The sequence below is a fragment of the Gopherus flavomarginatus genome, chromosome 22 (assembly GCF_025201925.1).
Source record: "Gopherus flavomarginatus isolate rGopFla2 chromosome 22, rGopFla2.mat.asm, whole genome shotgun sequence".
In the NCBI taxonomy this organism is placed as follows: domain Eukaryota; kingdom Metazoa; phylum Chordata; order Testudines; family Testudinidae; genus Gopherus; species Gopherus flavomarginatus.
Window position 1 is genome coordinate 3,549,216 of NC_066638.1, and position 20,903 is coordinate 3,570,118.

General features: G+C 49.8%; 1 protein-coding gene across 3 annotated transcripts in view; it reads right to left on the reverse strand.

The window, feature by feature from the left end:
* Positions 1-19,588, reverse strand: part of LOC127039223 (protein argonaute-1) — a 51,065-nt gene extending 31,477 nt beyond the window's left edge. Inside the window, exon 1 of one of the 3 annotated variants that reach the window (XM_050932548.1) lies at positions 19,472-19,588. In XM_050932548.1, coding sequence (XP_050788505.1) covers positions 19,472-19,496 — 25 coding nt within the window. In that variant the 5' untranslated portion in view covers positions 19,497-19,588. Of the gene's footprint in view, positions 1-4,931; positions 5,055-6,621; positions 6,643-19,471 lie in introns of those variants that run through there. The other 2 variants (XM_050932551.1, XM_050932550.1) reach the window with 2 other exon arrangements.
* Between the last annotated feature and the right edge of the window lie 1,315 nt (positions 19,589-20,903).

Below are 20,903 nucleotides of genomic sequence, written 5' to 3' on the forward strand. Positions count from 1 at the left end.
CCACTGTGACTTCTGCACAGAACAAAGACCCTCTCCCACAGCCTGAAAGCAAACAGAACTTTTATCAGTCGGCCTCAGCACTGAATGCCAGTGCCCCAGAGGAGTCTTTATACATTGTTCACACAAAGAGCAACAGATTTCAGCACTCTGCCACAGCAGAGAGACTGCTCCAAGCTACGTATGGAGATGGAAGGCATGGCAGGAACAGGCCCTTCAGAAACGGCCTGAAAACAGAAAGCCAGCCACCATTCACTCCCCACTCCCAGCAGCCCAAACCCTAGTTTGCTTTGCCATACATCTGGACTATCAAAGGCATTTGGCTTGTGGGGATGCAGCAAAGGGCTAAGCATACTGCTAGCGAGGAGCACCATTATGACAGCCCTCTTCACGGAGCAGGCACAGGCCACGGATGCACAAGGTCCCCTATTACATCCCCCAGCAGCATGCCTGAGTCAGGCTAGAGGAACCCTCTGTAGCGGGGGAAGATGGTCCATTCTCCCCCTTAGCTTCGCCGCTGACATGGCCACTGAGAGGGGTCTATCAGCAACAGGTGCGGTGGGGAATGTGTGTGACGTAGACACTGGCCACACGGGAAACAGATGGGGACAGGAGCTCAGAGGCCCCTGAATAAATTTATACTTAAACATTAGCAAAGCCTCTCCTTTTCCCAGCTCCCACATGGCTGGATCCAAGTCAGTAAGCTCTGCAGGCCAGGGGCTGTCTCTTCACGTGTGTTTGTACAGCACCTAGCACAATGGGGATCTTTGGGCACTGCCATAACAAACACTATTAGCAGTAGTAAGTAACAGACTCAGACGAGACCATCCTCTCGCCCGACCTCCTGCACATCGCAGGCCACAGAATCTTGCCCACCCACTCCTGTAATAGACTCGGAACCTCTGGCTGAGTGACTGAAGTCCTCCAATCATGATTTAATAATACCAATAACAAGTGATAAATACCAGTAATTCCCGACAATTGTTCTTCAGATTTTGAATGGTCAAGAGACAAGGATGCAGGAGGATTAAGGGCAAATCCCCAGAGGCAAACTCCTTACCCAGACAAGGAGGGGAAAAGAGCAGCAGCAGCAGGAATGCACAATAGTCACATTCATTGCTTTGATCCACTCCCACCCCTCACCCAGTAGCCCCAGGTGGAAGATAGAGGATGTTTTATAGCAAAAGCAAAGTAGATTGTGTCTCCATGTCACATGTCGGGGTTTCAGAGCACAGGACATTTGCAACATTTTACAGGTGAAGAGAGAAAAACTAAAGGTGTTTTAGTCCAGGCACGTTCCTCTCTTTAGGTTTTCAAATCGCCAGGTTGAATATTTACTTGGGATCAAATATGTGAACCAAGTTTGGGGGTTGATTCCCAGCCAGGTCACAGAGAGTTCAGCCTCAGAGTCACAGTGGAGAAGGCCTCACTGGCAATCCCCAGGATAGCTCCCCACAGCACAACCAACTATTGTCCCCGCCGAGCAGAGAGGAATCCGACTAGCCTCAATCTCCCAGAACCCTGTCCCCAGCCTGATTTACAAGCAAGAAGCAAACACAATGGGGAAGGAACCCCACTCTGGCGGATAGACATAGGAAGGCCTGTGCTCCGAGGAACAGAAATGAGGCTCATTCTGGGAACTATTATTTTAATAGCACCTAACGGTGTGCTGGACACTTAGGACTCACAGACAGGCTCCAACGAGCTCACAGTCTCAAAAGCAACCCCCCTTTCCATGCTTTTCATGTATTTGCTCAGCATGACCAGGTCTAACAATAAAGGCTAAGCAATTATTCCACAGCCCTTCCCACACCCATGAGATACTGTGTCTGTCATCTCTAGCATACCAACTTCCTGCCTCAGACACAGAACTTAACCCACCTTGCCTACGGCTTCCCAAAGGATTAGAACCCAGGCAATCCCAATTTCAATTCTTGGGGCTTGGCTGCGCTTGCAGGTGTGCAGCGCTGGAAGTTACAGCTGTCTTCATACAGCTGTGTAGGGAAAGCGCTGGAGTGTGGCCACACTGACAGCTACCAGCGCAGCAGTGTGGCTACATTTGTGGTGGTCTTGGGAGTGGTGCATTATGGGCAGCTATCCCACAGAGCATCTCGTCCCATTTTGGTGCCGTGGGTTGTGGGAAGGGGGCGGAGGTGGTGGGTCATTCTGCTTCCTGTCCCAATGCCCCGTGATGCATCGCTTCACATCCCAGCAATCCTTGTTTTTCCGTCCACGTTTGGCGCCATCTTGACTCTCTCAATGGTTTCTGTGCAGCGCGATTTCTGTGGGAAATGGAGCCCGAACTGCTGAGGAGTATGCTGACGAGTCTCGCCAGCACATCACGTTTGGCAGTTGAGCTACTCCTTAAGATCCAAAGTGATGAGGGGTCCGACGATGATAGCAAGTCGCCTGACGCGTCTGACACGAAATTGCGTCTGGCACTCACGGAAATGCTCAGCACCGTGGAACGCCGCTTTTGGGCTCGGGAAACAAGCACTGAGTGGTGGGATCACATCGTCATGGAAGTCTGGGATGACGAGCAGTGGCTGCAGAACTTTCGGATGAGAAAAGCCACTTTCATGGGACTGTGTGCTAAGCTCGCCCACACCCTGCGGCGCAAGGACACGAGATTGAGAATTGTCTTGGCGGTGGAGAAGCGGGTGACTATTGCAATCTGGAAGCTGGCAACTCCAGACAGCTACCAATCGGTCAGGAACCAGTTTGGAGTGGGAAAGTCGGCCGTTGGAATCGTTTTGATGTAAGTTTGCAGGGCCATTAATCGCATCTTGCTATGAAAAACCGTGACTCTGCGGAACGTGCAGGACATTGTGGATAGCTTTGCACAAATGGGTTTCCCTAACTGTGGAGAGGCAATAGATGGGACGCATATTCCTATTCTGGCACCACCCCACCTAGCATCTGAGTACATTAATCGGAAGGGGTATTTCTCTATGGTTCACCAGGCGCTTGTGGATCACCGTGGGCGTTTCATTGACATTTACACAGGCTGGCCTGGAAAGGTACATGATGCATGCATCTTTTGGAACACTGGCCTGTTCAGGAAGCTGCAGGCATGGACCTTTTTCCCAGACCGGAAGATCGCAGTAGGGGACGTTGAAATGCCCATTGTGATCCTTGGAGACCCCGATTACCCGTTAATGCCTTGGCTCATGAAACTGTATACAGTGAAGCTTGACAGGAGCAAGGACCAGTTCAACTACAGGCTGAGCCGGTGCCGAATGACTGTGGAGTGTGCTTTTGGCCGTTTAAAAGGGCGCTGGCGATCTCTGTATGGGAAGCTAGACTTGGGGGAAAGCAGCATCCCTGCGGTTATATCCGCATGCTGTACCCTCCATAATATTTGTGAAGGGAAGGGTGAAACATTCAGTCAGGCATGGACCTCCGAGGTTCAACGCCTGGAGGCTGAATTTGCACAGACAGAGAGCAGGGCTACTAGAGAGGCCCAGCACAGGGCTTCAAGGATTAGGGATGCCTCGAGGGAAGAATTTGAGGCAGAAAACCAACAGTAATGTTTGGTGTCTTGCATGGGAGTGAAGTGCAGTGGTTACAATGTTAGCAGGAATCTGTTTTTCCTAAGCTGATTTGCAGTGCCTGTTTCTTTCTTGGGCTATGAAATCTTTGACTTTCTGCAATAATAAAGACTTTTTTCAAAGCCAAGAATTCATGTATTGAAAAGAAAATAACTTTATTGACAGACACACAACATTTTGGGAACCTAAAAGGGCAGGGGGGTGCGGTGGGGAACTGTACAAAGGTTTGAAAATGTCCTGTCTGGAGTGCTGTGCAATGACTGTTGCACTTCAGGATGGCTATACTGCATGGTGATGGGGGTTGAGTGCAGAGGGTAAGGGTCGTAGTTCTCAGGGCTGGTTGGTGAACATACAGGTATTGGAGGCAGCTGGTGGAGGTAAGAACCTGGATGCTGGGGAAGGGGGTTTGGAGCTGACATTGGGGCACAAGGGAAAGAGCTTTGGGACGGCGGGGGGCTGGCGCAGTAGTGCTCTGCCTGCATGGCTATGAGCGCCTGGATAGAGTCCGCTTGGCGCGCCAGGATGCTTATCAGCTGCTTTGTGCTTTTCTTCCTGGCCGCTGCGTTTCTCTGGCGGATCCTGCTTTCCCTTTCCCTCCAGTCCTGCACTTTTTGATTCTCTCTGGCAGAGTGATCCATAACTGCTTGCAGCAGGTCGTCTTTGCTTTTTCGCGGCTTCTTCCGGAGGTTTTGGAGTCTTTGAGCTGTTGATAACACAGGCAGCCGAGAACTTAAGGTTGCTTGTGGAAAGGCAAAAAGGCAACACTTAACATAGGCAGCATTGTTTATATCTCAAACAGTTATTCCCACACAGTGAAGGAGTTTATAATCTTCACTTTAGCATAATTTTCCCATACCAAAGAGAGCGCACATAACCCACAGGAGCCCCGAAATGGTGAGTAAGGGGGACTGATTGCTTTAGGGCTGTGCTGAGGTTTCTGTGCGTTGGGGAAAGCAAACAGCTGCAGGGGGCACCTACACTGAACACTCTCCCAACATTTTCCACAGGAGTTGATCCTGGAAGATATCTCGCTGCTGCGGGTTACCTGGGAATAGCGGGAGGGTCTTCTACAGCAATGCGGATTCCGCCCTGGCCCCTATGCAGCTTGCCTGTGTGCAGCAATGGTCCCCCAACCCCTCGCGGCACAGTGGCACGGACACTATAGCCTGACTAGGACAAGGACCACAGTGACTCTCCCTATAAACTTGCGCAAGCGCATTGCCCACGCTCTGGCTGAAACGTTTGAAGAGATTACCGAGGCCGATTACCGTGACGTGACAGACCACATCAATGGGCTATTCCACATCTAGGCATGCATGCATGCAGCCCTAACCCCTCCTCCTCTCCCGAAACATTTCCCTCCTGAAAATAAAAGCCGCTTACTGGGAACCTGCTCCTCTGCTTGTCCTTCACCAAGTACCAGCTGCTGCGACTGGCTGCCTTCCTCCTGGCTTGAGAAGAGCTCCTGGCTGCATGCCTCCTGGGACTCCGGGGTGTCTCCCCCAACCCCAGTACCCTCACTCTAGGTTCCTCCTCCCCCTCCAGCTCTGAAGTGTCCATCGTGGTCCTCGGATTGGTGGTGGAGTCACCCCCAAATATCGCGTCCAGCTCTTGGTAAAAAAGGGAGGTCATGGAAGCAGCGCCGGAGCGGCGGTTTCCCTAGCGGGCTTTGCAATAGGTACTCCACAGCTCCTTCACTTTAATCCTGTACTGCAGCACATCCCGGTCATGGCCCCTTTCCAGCATGGCCCTTGATAGCTGCCCACAGGTATCGTAATTCCTACGGCTGGAACGCAGCTGGGACTGCAGAGCTTCCTCCCCCCAAACACTGATGAGGTCCAGCAACTCGCCATTGCTCCATGCTGGGGCTCGTTTGGTGCATGGAGGCATGGTTACTTGGGAAGATTCACTGATTGCACTCCACACCTGGCTGAGCAAACAGGAAGGGGATTTTTAAAATTCCCTGGGGCATTTAAAGGGCGGGTCACCTGAGGCCAGGGCAGTAGAGTTCGAACTGATGAGCAGACTGGCTGAACAGGCATTCTGGGATACCTCCGAATACCTCTGGAGGCCAACAACAGCGCTTTTGGTGGCCACACTGGCGGAGCAGCACTGCATCACCAGCGCAGCAGTCGTTATTCCCCAGGTCGAGGTGGAGTACAGCCAGCGCTGTAGCCAGGGAGACACAGTGCTGGATGTGCCTTGCAAGTGTGGACGGTGAGTGAGTTGCAGCGCTGTAAAGCCACCTCCAGCGCTGCAACTCTCCAGTGTAGCCAAGCCCTTGTACTCAGAACGAGGCTCTCCCCAACAGGCTGCAGCAAAGCTGTTCCTTACAGAGGTGGGAAGGACAAGCGAATGAAGGTCTCAAGTGAAGGTGCACAGAAGACAAACACTCCTTAGCAGCTAATAAGTAAGGGAGGAGGCTGTGTTAGGAGATGGTATTAGCCAGATGAGGAGCACTTCCCAGTGAAAAAAAACAAGACATGCAAGTTTACTGTATAATGGATGAAACTACTGGCACAGATTTCCTGGCTGGGATACAACATGACTAGCTAGTTCAACCTGTGTAGCTCAGGGGCTACTGTTCAGCTGACACTCTCTGATTTTGCTAGTTTTTTTTTACCTTGAGGTTTATATCTTCTCCACTAGTCGCTAGGTAAGAACACAGCCACATGCAGTAACTCTGCGTGGTGGAAGAAATCACGTTTAGGCATATTTTTGCCACAATTACAGATTGATTTATTTGGATGCTGCCAACCTGGTAGCTAGTGGAGAAGTTTAAAGGTGGTGTGAAGGTAGAGTGCTTTGCCACACATCCTCCCAGGGGTTTCCAGTCACCCCTAGAAGGGAGCTATTTGGGAAAAGCAGGAAATCTCTTACGTAGAAAAATCATTAAAAAAGCAACAGTGGGTATAAAAAGAACCTCCTTCCTACCCCAAAGCCTCTACCAGCCAAAAAAGGAATTTAATAAAAATCTAAAAATGATGCCACTCCTCCCAAACCAAATCCCAACTCCGAGCAGCATTTTAACTCCATAGAGGGAGAAATGCTAGAGATCCCATGAAGTTCACACCTGACTTTGCTATTGCTGTTGATTTTACATCAACGGTGCCCAGATACTCTAATGATGGGGAGGTAGTATGGAACCCTAGAAGAAAAGGGTGGGGTTTCTAAGCTGATGGTATCCCTGAACTCTGGTATGGCTATAAAATATTACATGAAACAATGTCACGAACAGATATCACCCACCGCCACCCCCCCAAGGGGCTGCAGCCACAGATACTGCCCACTCGGCTAATCTTCACCCAGCAGCCTTGACCCCTGCTTCCCCATCTGTTTCCTGCAATCTGGTCAGGTTTGTAGCCAGCTGGGCCAGGTGTAAGGGGCTGTGTTGCATAAGATGGTCAGAGCTCTCAATCTGCATGATCAACTGGTGTCTATGTCAACTGGTCACAGAGAGCTGGAGCTGCCATTCCAATTCCAGATCCATAGGACATGGTGCTCTGACTTAGGTAGTGCTCTTAGGTCCAGTCTCTGCTCCCTTCCCCTTTGCTCATATTCACTGACAGCCAGTCTCAGGTCCTATTTAAATCCAAGTTTCAATTCAAGGCTGAAAATATCGGCAGCAGAATAAATAGGCAAAGCAATGTGAATTTCAAATGTGCAATGGAATCTAATTTTTAAATGGTATACATCTTTACAAATGGTTTGAATTAAAAAAAACCCCACATGCCAATGCAGTCCATAATTCTAACAAAGGCCCTTTACTTTCCAGGTACTCTCATACTAAATCATCATGTTAATCTTAAGGGATCACAAACGTCTTGATACTCATTTTAATATTGCACAAAAGTGCTGTAATTTTCATAAATACACATGTAACACCTTTGCAAATACTGTACTAAATACACTTTGCATTTTCACCCAAGCAACTTTAACTTTACAAATTACGTTGCAGAAGGAAAGTATTTCCATTTTACAGGCAGAAAACTGTGGCTCAGAGAAGTCTGATGAATGAGCAGGAGAACAAGGAACAGAATCCAGGAATCCTACTGCCATATAGTAGTGCAAGTGCTGTAATAGGGTGACGTCCGTGCAATTGCTGACTTTTGCAAACAACAGTTATCTGTGGACAATGAAGCCCCACGGTCCCATCTAATCTGATTTTAAACTCACACTTCCCTGCTCTCTTACTTTCCACAAAGCTCTGCTAACAACTTTTGCAAAACTTCTGGGGGGGAAGAGGATTCTCCTGCAGTTCCCTTCCAGGAAATTATTAAACTATGCTAACTAATTTCTTTAAAAAGTACATGCCATGGTTTGCAATTTCTAATATGCATCTCTGGCAATCCATCTGTACCAATGATAGTCTCTGTAGGGAAAAGACATAACTTCTACTGATTAACATTTCACCTTCCTTTGGCACTTGTCACTTGAGGATCTCAGAGCATTTTACAACCATGAATCAAGCCTCACCAACCTCTTCCCATGAGGTAGGCATTACCCTCATTTTACATGTGGGGAAACTGAGGCACAGAATGGGAAGTGACTTGCCCAATGCCACTCTGCAAGTCAGTGGCAGAGCTGCAAAAAAGACTCAAGAATCTTGTCTCCAAGTGTAACAGAGCAGTGGTCCACAGACCCCTGGAGGTCCACGAAATGCTATTTTCAACATGTGGTTCACAGACCCCTGAGGGTCCACCAACTATGTCTAAGATGTCCAAAGGGGTCTGTACCTCCCATTCAATATTTTTAGGGATCGACAAATGAAAGAAGGGTGAGAACCACTGTTACAGAGTGACCCCAAAGTCAATCCACTTCATGGTTCTGAGAGAGGAACTCTCTGGACTAAAGCAACTTTTGAAAGTGCAGGCCCAGAGCTAGAGATGGGCAACGTGTGCATTGCTTGGAATCCTGACAACAAACCAGTTCCTAAGGTGACGAGAGCTATTGAAAAGTCTGTCCTGCAGGAGATGAAAGAACAAAAGTAGGGCTTCACATCCACAAGGGAGCCAAAGCAAATAGCCAGACAACACACGCTACATCAGATCCCACACGGTGCTGCTGGTGCAGCTCCGGTTCAGAGATTTGAAGAGCAAAATGAAATCAATACACTGCAGCTGTGAACAAGGGACAAAAGACCAAAATGTTATCTATTCCCAAGCACCACCCTTTCCAGCATCTTCCTTCTCCCCGTTTCCCCACCGGCCACCTGTGATCCACTCTGCCAGTTACCCAATCTGCAGCTGCCACTGAAGTTAATGATAGCTGTTGCTTTTGTGATAAAAACAAACCTTGCACCTCTGTGGAAAAGGAGCCTTTCCAGAGCCTTCTCATTACAAAGAAAAAGCAATGCAAGAGCTAAAAATGGCTCTTAATGCTCCCATGGTGTCATGGCAATGCAAGCCTAATGCCATATAGATTGGCTAATAAATAAGACTCTGCATTTACAAAGCCTTTCATCCAAGGACCTCAAAATGCTTTATGATCACTGAGCCTCCTAATTAATTAAGGCCGTGAATTAATGCCACAGATTAAGCAGTTAGTTCTAAGTGACAACAGGATTTGGCTCAAGAATTATAGCTTGAGCCACTAAGCAACGGTGATCGCGACATAATGAGGTTCGACATCGTTGCTGGAGAGACGGTATCTAAAAACTAGCACCGTGACAGTGTGTTGGAAAGGAGGGGTTCATAAGAGGAGACAGCTAGTCTATGAGACTCTTCTGGCAGATGTGAGGACGTTCAGATCCTTGGACCTGGTCTACGCTACCAACTGATGGTGGTATAACGAAGTCGCCCCGGGGTGTGTAAAGTCCATGCCCATTATACCGACCTAACCACGGGTGTAGAAAGCACGATGTTGACAGGAGGGATTCTCCTGCCAACACAGCTACCATCCCAGGGAGATGGAGTAGTTATGACAATGGCATAAGCAGTGTCTTCACTAAACGCTCCAGGGACACAGCTGCAGCGCTGTAAGCGTAGTGTAGAGAGCCCTCAGACTCAGTGCAGAAGCTATTTGAGCAACTCTACGAGTCAGAGAAGGCATCCATTGCCCCGGACTAGAGAGTAAGGCTCAAGCTGTTATTCAGGCTAAGCAGCTGTCCTTCAGAGAACGGAAATCCCCTCCTTTGGAGACAGTGGACTCCAGCTGACTGGGAGTCTGAAAACTTAAATTCTGCTCCCAGTGCTGACACTGAGCTGCTGTGTGACTGTTGGCAAGTCACCTCCCAGCCCTCGTTCTCCCACTTCAGCAAAACAGGGATAATTATTTTCCTTTCCAAAGTACTTTGAGATCTACAGGTGAAACGCTGCTGTCATTCATTATGTCTGTACAGTGCCCAGCATCATAACTAGTGAACTGTTATTCTACGCCATGGCAGGCAGAGTGTCAGCTGGAAATTCAGGGGGTTAAAGTGGCATATGAAGGGCAAATCGCCAGACAGCTGCTTTTATTAAACACTTGCTGGCTAGACAGGGCCCATGAGCAGGGTCTGGGGGCACCACCTGGGTAAGAATCCCAGTACCACCCAGGCTTGGGAGCAACCTCCAGAATAAACAAACCCAGGTCTAGATGAAGAGAACGCCATTAAACCAATAGCTAAGGCATCTCTGGCCAGTGACAGTATTTGGGCATGAATATTCGTGCAATTTGTGGGCCGTACCTTGGGACGTGTCGAGCATCTGCAGCCTGCACTAGCTTCATTTTCATGTGGCCTGTGTGTCATCTGCTCACAGGATTTACACTTGCTACATTTCTTTCTCCTCCCCCCGCCCCCCTTTCAGAGCCATCAATGTGCAAGCGTGCAGGGCAGCTGAACAAGATGCAAAGCCACTGCCGCCGCTCCCGCCCCCCCAGTATGAGAAACAGCAAATACAAATAAGACCAGCCATGAAGGGGGCATCTGCATGGGAATGTGTAAGTTTTGCCCTGGAAGAGAGAAGCTTGTTAGGAGTGACCGTCTGCCTAGAGACAGGGGGTTCTCTCTGCATACCTCAACTCTCCATGGTAAAACTGCATAAACTCCCATTTTGTCATGTAAATGAGAGCGCCGAGGCCCAGTATTTTTGCTGCAGTACAATGAATTCAGTGAGCAGTATGAAATCTGCCTGCCATTATAAATTCAGCAGACTGGGAGGAATCACAGGCTAACACACAAAAGCAGTGCCCCAGAGCCATTAAGACAGAGGTGCAATGGGAGAGCTCTGATAACTTTGCACCAGAACCCCCTTGCTAGAGAGACTCACACATGAAAAAACAGCTCCTTGTGAACTAAGGAGCTCTTTTAGGAAGGGTTGTGTGTGCGCAACAGGAGTCAAGGTAAAATCCATTTGGGGTTATTAGTGCTGAAATACACTTTGTTTATATATTTAGCGTAACAGCTGGCAAACACAACCAATTGACCAACAGCTGCCTGATGGCTGAGAACCGGTAATGTTTAGGAGGGCATGAAATTAACATGTCAATTTAAATCCTCTCCAAACGCTCTATTCAAAACAAAACAAAAAACAAAAAAAAAAGAAAAGAAAAAGCGGGCCACTGGAATTGGACAGAGACACAAAAAGAAGTTTCTTTTCAGAACAGAGTTTGTATAATAATCTCCCCATGCACACACCCTGTTCCTAAAAAATAAAGTTAGGAATCTGAGAAAATTATAAATAGGTTTTGAGGGAAAAACAGTTGTGTTACAAAAGCCTTGAGGGGACACATTTGGCTGTCACCAAGTGGTGTGTTAACAAGCAGAGAAAGGCCATTAATCACCGCTACCCTACGCTCACTTTAAAAACCCTGAAAGATCTTCCACCCTGAATCAGTTCAATGAAACGTCTCATAAAAAGCCAGAGAGCAAGTGGCAACACTAGATGAAGGACAATATATTCAGGCGGGGGGAGTCAACAATAGCCTGCACAGAACAAGATGGTTGTCTTAATTTTGAGGAGACAAGGGCTGTATTTCTCCTTTGCATGGAACCCAGCAAAATTAAAAGAAAATATTGACCTCTATTTCTAGGACATTTTTACTAATTCAATACAGTTCTTCTTCCTGCATTACCCAAACTAAGATCTCAGAACCTGCTAGACAACCCATCCCATTAAAACATTTGCTGGGTGAGAAGGATTTGCTCAGACTTCCTTGTCAGTTTACCAGCTCACTCTCAAAAAAAGTCACAGCAGAACCACAGCTTCATCCGAAGTCCCCTCACGTTTATTCTCAAGCCTATGATCAAAATTTAACTCTGCAAGAAAATCACCAGCACCTGTTTTCTTGAGTGTCTTGTTTTCCCTAATGCAGCAAATGGACTTAAAATAGCAAAATTTAGTATCTGCTACTACTAAATAGCTAATTACAACTATGCAGTTCCTACACATCATATGCAAAGAGGTTTCTGTGCTCTTAAGTTCACTTGAAGAGATTTTAATTTTAAAAGTAGAAGATAATTTTCCCCACTGTTTCTGGATTAAGGATTTTCTCTTTCCAAACTAAATAAAAGCCTGTTGCCACTACTCCTGTCTAGTCTACCCTGGTGAGTGCACATTTATAGATGCCAAGGCCAGAAGGAACCATTGTGATCATGTAGTCGGACCTCCTGTATAAAACAGGCCAAGGAACTTCCTCACAAGAATACCTAGAGCCGATCTTTTAGAAACAGATCCAACTTTGATCTGAAAATTATCGCTGATGGAGAATCCACCACAACTGGTAAATTGTCGCAACAGTTACTCTCTCTCCTTGTTAAAAATGTGTGCCTTATTTCCAGTCAAACTAATTAATAGTAGGTAATACACTTCCCACCTCCACGCTAACATTTTTAAATGCACAGAGGAAGACATTACTTGATACAGGGGACAGAAGAAAAAGATATGCAGAGTATAGATTTATGAAAAAAAAAACGTACCTTTACCTAATCTCTGCAAATCCACAAATTTGCACTCACTGTCTAACATTAATTCTCTATCACAGAAGTTACTTTAAATGCAATTAGATTAATATTGGCTGTAGTGGCTTTTTGGTTCAACACTAAACTGAGTATAATTAGAATACGACCCCATGGCAGGCAGAGAGCTCAGACTGAAAACACTGATTCAAAGCATTAAACCTGTCAGCATGCTCCAGGGCCAGCCTTCTGGGGGAAAAACTGAATTGTCCAGCCACCCAAGTATTGCTTCTGGCCCGGGTTTCGGTAGCTGTGTCCAAGAAATGTGCGGAAATAGGCACTAATCTGTTTTACTATGGTATTTACTTCTGAAAGCAATTTAGCTCTTTGTAGACACTGCACAGAAAGCCTTAAACTGTAAAGCACTTTGTTACGCTGTGTCAGGATCTCGGCTTTTAACTGGGAAATCAGAAGTGTCTAAATTGGAACTGCCAAATTAAAAACATCACCCACCCTTTGTCTGCACAGCCCTGCCATCTTGTCTGCACTAGTGTCGTTGCAAACTTATGAGAGACACCCTAGACCCTTGCCAAGCTCTGTTCACAACTGGGAAACTCCTTGAGAGTCACTGGGTTTTGCAAATTAGCAATTTAGTGAGTGAAACGGAAAGCAAATGCACCATAAGGTGTACTTTGCTCATTTTATTTGAGTTTAGGTTTAATATTTCACAGACTACTAGAAAACATAATGCAGTGTATTTTGTACAAATCCCTTTTAGTAATATGAGACTTTATAATACAGCACCTGCTACTAAAAACCAAGCTGGGGAGATACCACCAATTTTGGGGGGTGGATTTTAAGGAGTTTAGCATGGCTCTAATGAAACTAAATCTAGTGAATTATTTTATAACACCTGCTGAGTTAGCTTAAAAAGAGAGAACGGTTTTGTGACATGACACGAGTACAAGACGCTGCAACTCCAGCCTTCTTCCCTTGTGCTCCCCATCTGTTTCTTGCATCCATCTGCCACCTCAGATCTAAAGACAGGAAACCCTTTTGGACAGAGGTCATCTTTGTGTTATGTTTGTACAGCTCCTAGCACTTGGCTGCTAAGCGCTATCACACTATCAATAAAATAATAATGATTATAAGCTTCAAGCAAAGTAACTATCCCATTCTTTGCAATCGTGCAGAGGATTAATGTCTGGAACGAGTCTGGGAAAATGTCTCACTCTCTGCCTCCACTACTTTGTTCCCATCCCTCAATGCACAGCACCAGTCTTACAATTCTGCGAAAGATCCTCCAGCCTTCTGTACAGCAGCGGAAGCAGACCCCATCTCTTGGCTCCGGAGTCTGTGCACAGCAGTCAAGTTTTTAAGATGTTTCAAAAGCACACTCTCTGGACAGCAACACACTTAACCCAACCCCAGACTATAATGCCTCGCGACACGGAGCCAAAAGCCACATTTGCTGCTAGCAACTAGGAAAAAGCTTTGCCTTGCTCCTTGAAGTATGGAGAGCCGTGAAGCATGGGAGTTCTTGGAAGCAGGGATGGTGGGAAATTTAGAGCCATGACATTTATAAAACAGAAGCCCCACCACAGTGACAGCTTTGCTGATTTCCAAGGCTGGCTCTGTTATCAGCGGAGGTGGAAACTGAATTCATTAAAGTCACTTTCACTTGTGAATTAGTCTAGGATCTGATTCCTGTACTCCACAGAGGGGAGTGTACTGCAGAATACAGGCTGATTACACTATAACAAATAGAAAATATAGGAATTGCCAGACTGAATCAGACCCGGAGTCCATCTGGTCCAGTATCTTGTCTGACTGTGACCCAGTACCAGCTGCTTCAGCGAGAAGTACAGGAAACCCTGTGGTAGGCAGTACGGGACTATATATGGAAATATGTATTTGCTCACTGTATGGAAAAGGCCAGCAGTGTTTTGGAATGCTGGCTGCTCGCAAGATTCTCACAATATTTTCAGTGTGGGTTGCTAATCCAGTCTTCTCAGCCATGGATCAGGAGTGTCAGGTCTCTGCCTTCTCAATGTCTAGAAGAGGCAAGAGATGCCCCTGCTCCTCTCGCTTGTTCCAGCAGCGTTTTACACACAGAGTCATTTAGGACGTCTACACGGAAGCCACTAAGATGCAGACACATGGAACTGCAAACGTTCGGAAACTCGATTATTGTGTTCAAGGACACAGGACTAGGCAAAGAGACCCTATTTCCTCCTTTTTAAGGATTCCACTGTAGCAGCATGCAAAGGTATCAGTGGAGCAGACCCAAACACTGGGCTCAAAATGCCAGTTTCCTCCATGCTAAAATGATTAAAGCGCACACACAAAGCAGTGATTTACCAAAAAGCCACCCTACAAACCAGAGCATCCTTGCAGAAAAATTTCAGTATGCTTATTTTCCTGATTTCTTTTAACATCTGCCATTTTAATCATTAGTCTCACATTTGCTTTCGTTGGTGTTGTAGCTACACAACAGAAAGCATTTAGAGATAAATCACACGTTATGTCTTGAGGCAAGGTGCTTCTCTCGCCTTTGTTGCATGAAATAATCCTGTCCTAGAAACACAGTAAATACCCAGACATGAATTTGTGTTTCCTGAAGATAAAAAAATCCCTTAGAATGAAACAGCTGCAGGTTTTTGCGGAGGTTAACACACAAAGCCAACGGTTAATCTTAACGGTATTTAGGAAGTTTGTAAGGGATATAGAAGGTGCCAAACATAGGGTTTAGAATTTAAAACCACCATGCACGTGTGTTTAGTTTCCTTCTTCCCCAAAATTTCCTCTCTTAGCTGCATGCAATTTAAACACAGAAAGGGCTGCCGAGTTCCTCGCTGCTGTCTTTCCACTCATTCTTATGTTCCACAGGTCTTCATTAGGTTTTTCCATACACTGTACTATTGAATCAAAGATTAGGATTATGGTATTATTTGATGCAAGGTTTATCTGGATGCTTAGGCTATAGCCAAAGAGGGAAAGTGGGTGAAAGGGAGATGAACTGAGAAGGGGGTGTTTAGAATTTTTTTCTGTTGATACAGGTTACATTGAAATTGTTTATTTTGTGCATGCAGCTAGAAGTTCAATGTACTTTATTACAAATATACAAATAATTTTTAATACAGATATTTTCCTCCATCTCCTTTGCTGTGTTGTTTGCTCAAACGCTCATGATGAGCCTAATTGGATTAATGGAAAGCAAAACAGTTCTTCTCCGTGTCATTACACAAGATTTTCAGGGATGGACACGGTGGCCTTTGCGTACAGAACCCAGTCATGGATTTCAGATCCATTCTATGAGTGAAGAGTAGCAGATTTTACAAGTAGAAACAATGGGAAGTAGTCAAGAGAGCCTCTTAGTGGACATGTTAGATTTATGGGATAGACACAGACACTCTCACACTAGACACTGAGGACTATTATCCCACACTGGGCTTGGAGAGAAATGGACCTTTTCCATCACTGGCTTCTCGGCTTGGCACCGTCAGTGATGCACAGTCATAGCTGCTCTACCTGGGCCGTGTCCAGAGCCTAGACCAGTAACGCATACCCAACAGTGCACTGTTCTAGCCCACAGCTTCTGGACTGGGGGAAACTGTAGCAAGTTCATGCATGTTGGGTGTGATCCTGGTTAGGTGCCGAGTGGATTTAATTCCTATTGGCTTCTAGAGTGGCTGAGGTCACTAAGAACCACGTTGATTCTCAGACACCCTTTTTGCTCCAATAGCAGCAGCAGTAACAACACCTGCCAATTACGTTTTTCACAAGCATGTGGTGGAAAGGAAAACTAAAGGCCACCACCGTAAAGCAGCAGCATGCTGCAATTTATGCTGAGTTCTCACAGCCTCCTGCCATAACTGATGAGTAACTGACCAGAACCAGTAAGGTGCTGCATTCCCACGATCCAGCCATTCATGGCAGGGTCTTTAGCTGTGGAGTCTAGTCCACAAACACAGTTCCCCCACTCAGAGGACTTGAACCCGATACAGCAGAGTCCCAGGCATGCCAAGACGAACAATGTAATGCAAGTCTAATCTGATGCATACTTTTCCATCTGAGGATCTCAAAGCACTAAAAATTATTTAAGACTCACTGTGCGAGGGAAGAGGGCATATTATCCTTATTTTATACATAAGAAATTAGAGGCACAGGGAGATTAAGTGTTCACCCTAGGTCACACAACACAGCACTGGTAAAATAAGGACCAGAACCCAAGAGTCCTGGTTCCCAGCTTCCTACCTTAACCATGAGGTCACACTAGTCAGAATGCTAATAAGTCACTGTTAAGTATCTTCTAGTTATCAATGTACAGATGAGCTATTTCGCCGTGACACTGAAAACACCCACATTATAATTTAGGCTTCGATGTGTGCAAGTTAAATTAGTTTACTTCAGAATTAAGCCATCAACTTAGTTTCAAGAGCTTACAGAAGCCAACGATCTAGCATCACTGCTGATTTTCTTCTCTTCACCCACCACCCTTTATTTTAGGTTGTAATATTCTGTAGGAAATTAAAGTCGCACATTTGAGATCAAATAAAGACATCCATGGAACCCACATTAACAAGAATTAAATGATCTGCTGCTACGAAAGCAGCGGTTTAAATGATGTTTGGGGGAGTTTCGCAGGGGAGGGCCAGGCAGTTTGAAAATCAAGCAATCAAGGAAAGGACAGTATCAGAATCCTTGTTGGCCACTCGCATTGCTTCTCCCCAGTACACCCAGTTAAACAATGTTGAGGGCACTAGAATGAATCTCTTTAGCAACAGTCACTGCCTCCCCTTTCCAGCTGTCAGGCAGGCAAAGGAATCCCAGACTTTGCGCATGCCCAAGCACAGGGACAGAAACCACTTCATTCTGTCACAAGAAAACGGCCGCAACTGGCCCTTGTGTCCAAATAAGAGAGCACCAGCACTCCTGCTCCAAGGCCAAGCACTGTCTGCTGCCCATCACCCTAAGTCTCTCCTGCATGCATCTGTGGGGGAGGAGGATAGGTAGAAATTGGGGATTCTTCCTCCCCTCCCTATCGTGAAAAAATAAGTCATTTTCTGGGGTTTGAGATATAAAAGGAGTCTTTGGCAGTCCAAGACCTTAGCAGCAGGATTAATCTATACACATCAGGCTCTGCAGGGACATGAACCTGCTGCTCAACTCAACAGCGCCTTATCCTGCCCCCTGCAGTGCCTCAGTCCCCCAGGCTCCCTCCCCACAGTCAGCCTCTTGCAGGAGCTTGCTGCCTCCCACCACCATCCTGATGGGGCTTGCGGCTCCTTTACCCAGCAGTCTCCTTCCTCTGCAACCAGCCCCTTGCACAACCCTGGTCCACTTGCCCAGCCACCCACCCCCAGAAGCCCTCTCTGCTCCGTGCAGCACCCACTCCATCTTTTTTGTTAGGGGGCAGCCCAAGAAATCTCCCTCTTTCCATGCTTCCTCTCCCTGCAGCTGGTGGGTATTCTCATTTATTTAAAGGGTCTTCTCCTTTCCACCACCCCCATCCCCGCTACCCCCTCAACAACCCATCACAGACACACCCATACAATGCTCAGCCCCCTTAGGTCCCTCCCTTACAACACCTCCCATTCCCCATCCTTCCTTGACACCCCCAGGTAGCAGCCCTGTCCTCCCCCTTCCCACCACCAAGCCCCCATTTTACAATACAAAGCACTGAACAACCGCCAATGCAGAGCCTTCCTGGCCCCAACATCACAGGACCCCCCCACACACTCCCAAATCACATGGCCCTCAACACAGGAGCCTCCCTACATCTCCAAGGCACCAGCAGCCAGTGCCTTTCCACTGCACAGCCTTTCCGGACCCCACACTGCATCAACTGCTCCTCCGTCCCTTTGCATAGCCTCTCCCCCACTGCAACCCCCTAACTACACATTGGACCAACTCCACATCTCTTCTCACATCCTCACTGTACAGCTCCCTCTCCCATAAAACAAAGTCCTCCCTGTCCTCCATGCACAGCTCCCCCGCTTCCTCCTCTCCACTGCAGCCCCATAACCCCACATTGCACAAACTCCCCTTCTGCTTTTGTAACCCCACTGCACCGTCTTCCTTGGCAGCACACCACATACCCCTTCCCCATATTGCACCAATTTCCCTCTCCCGTTTTGTGTAGTCCCTCCCCCACTACAGAACACCTATGCCTCTTCTCCCACTGCACCACATCCCCAATTCCTCCCCCATTGCAGCTCCCACACATTGTACTAGCTCCCCTACCCAGCACCCCGACTGCACAGCCTCCACTCCCTGCACAGCCTCCACCCCCTGCACCAGCTCCCCTGCCCCCAGCACCTCCTGCCCCCAGCACTCCCCCACAAACTCCCCGCCCCAGCACCCTCACTGCACAGCCCCCACCCCTCAGCACCAGCTCCCCTGCCCCTTTGCAGCCCCCACCGCAGCTCCCCTCACTGCCCAGCCCCAGCTCCCCTGCCCCCAGCACCCCACTGCAGCCCCCACCGCCCTGCCCCAGCTCCCCTGCCCCCCCAGCTCCCCCCACCGCCCTGCCCCAGCTCCCCTGGCCCCCACCGCCCTGCCCCCTCCACCCCAGCTCCCCCCACCGCCCTGCCCCAGCTCCCCTGCCCCCAGCACCCCATTGCAGCCCCCACCGCCCTGCCCCAGCTCCCCTGCCCCCCCAGCTCCCCCCACCGCCCTGCCCCAGCTCCCCTGGCCCCCACCGCCCTGCCCCCTCCACCCCAGCTCCCCCCACCGCCCTGCCCCAGCTCCCCTGCCCCCAGCACCCCATTGCAGCCCCCACCGCCCTGGCCCAGATCCCCTGCCCCCCAGCTCCCCCCACCACCCTGCCCCAGCTCCCCTGCCCCCCCACAGCCCCAGCTCCCCTGCCCCCCCCACTGCCCCAGCTCCCCCCACCGCCCTGCCCCAGCTCTCCTTCCCCCTCCACCCCAGTTCCCCTGCCCCAGCTCCCCTGCCCCCTCCACCCCAGCTCCCCCCACCGCCCTGCCCCAGCTCCCCCTGCAGCCCCCCGTCACCCCACTCCCTGCAGGGCCGGCTCCGGTACCTGCTCCCGAGGGTCCTGCTTCCATCCCATCCACGCGGGCACGGCTCCGAGCTGGGCTCACCGGGGGCGGGGGGGGGTGCTGCTCCCTCCGCCTCCCGCTGCTGCTGCGCCCGCCGCAGCCTCTGGGCAGCCACCTCCTCCCCGCCTGGGCCCCAGTGCGCAGGCGCGACCGTCCGGCCAACCAGCGCCGCCGCGAGCCGCCCAGCCCCAGCGCCAACAAAGGCGGCGGAGATGGGGCAGCGCCCCCTAGCGGCGCGGCGCGGCGCGGCAGCCCCCTGCAGGCCCATAGCCGCGGATACACGGCGCCGCCATCTTGGATCCATTACGAGACTGGGCAGCTTCCTAGCCGCTGCTGCAGGGGCATTCTGGCTGTGCAGTGAGGGGGGCTGAGTGCAGTGAGTGGCTGGGGGCGGGAGTGCTGGCTGTGCAGTGCGGGGGGCTGAGTGCAGTGAGGGGCTGGGGGAAGGAGTGCTGGCTGTGCAGTGCGGGGGGCTGAGTGTGCAGTGAGGGGCTGGGGGCGGGAGTGCTGGCTGTGCAGTGCGGGGGGCTGAGTGTGCAGTGAGGGGCTGGGGAGAGAGTGCTGGCTGTGCAGTGAGGGGCTGGGGAGGGAGTGCTGGCTGTGCAGTGGGGGGCTGAGTGTGCAGTGAGGGGCTGGGGGCGGGAGTGCTGGCTGTGCAGTGCGGGGGGCTGAGTGCAGTGAGGCTGGGGGCGGGAGTGCTGGCTGTGCAGTGCGGGGGGCTGAGTGTGCAGTGAGGGGCTGGGGAGGGAGTGCTGGCTGTGCAGTGGGGGCTGAGTGTGCAGTGAGGGGCTGGGGGCGGGAGTGCTGGCTGTGCAGTGAGGGGGGCTGAGTGTGCAGTGAGGGGCTGGGGGAAGGAGTGCTGGCTGTGCAGTGAGGGGGGCTGAGTGTGCAGTGTGGGGCTGGGGAGAGAGTGCTGGCTGTGCAGTGAGGGGGGCTGAGTGTGCAGTGAGGGACTGGGGAGAGAGTGCTGGCTGTGCAGTGGGGGGGCTAGGGGAGGGAGTGCTGGCTGTGCAGTGCAGGGGGCTGAGTGTGTAGGGGCTGGGGAGAGAGTACTGGCTGTGAAGGGGGGGCTGAGTGTGTAGAGGCTGGGGAGGGAGTACTGGCTGTGCAGTGAGGGGCTAGGGGAGGGAGTGCTGGCTGTGCAGTGGGGGGGCTAGGGGAGGGAGTGCTGGCTGTGCAGTGCAGGGGGCTGAGTGTGCAGTGAGGGGCTGGGGAGGGAGTACTGGCTGTGCAGTGGGGGCTGGCTGTGCAGTGGTTGAGGCTGGGGGAGGGAGTGCTGGCTGTGCAGTGTCGGGTGCAGTGGGGGGGCTAGGGGAGGGAGTGCTGGGTGTGCAGTGGAGGGGCTAGGGGAGGGGGCTGAGTGCAGTGGGGAGGTTAAGGGGGGCTGGATGTGCTGTGGTGGAGGCTGGGGGA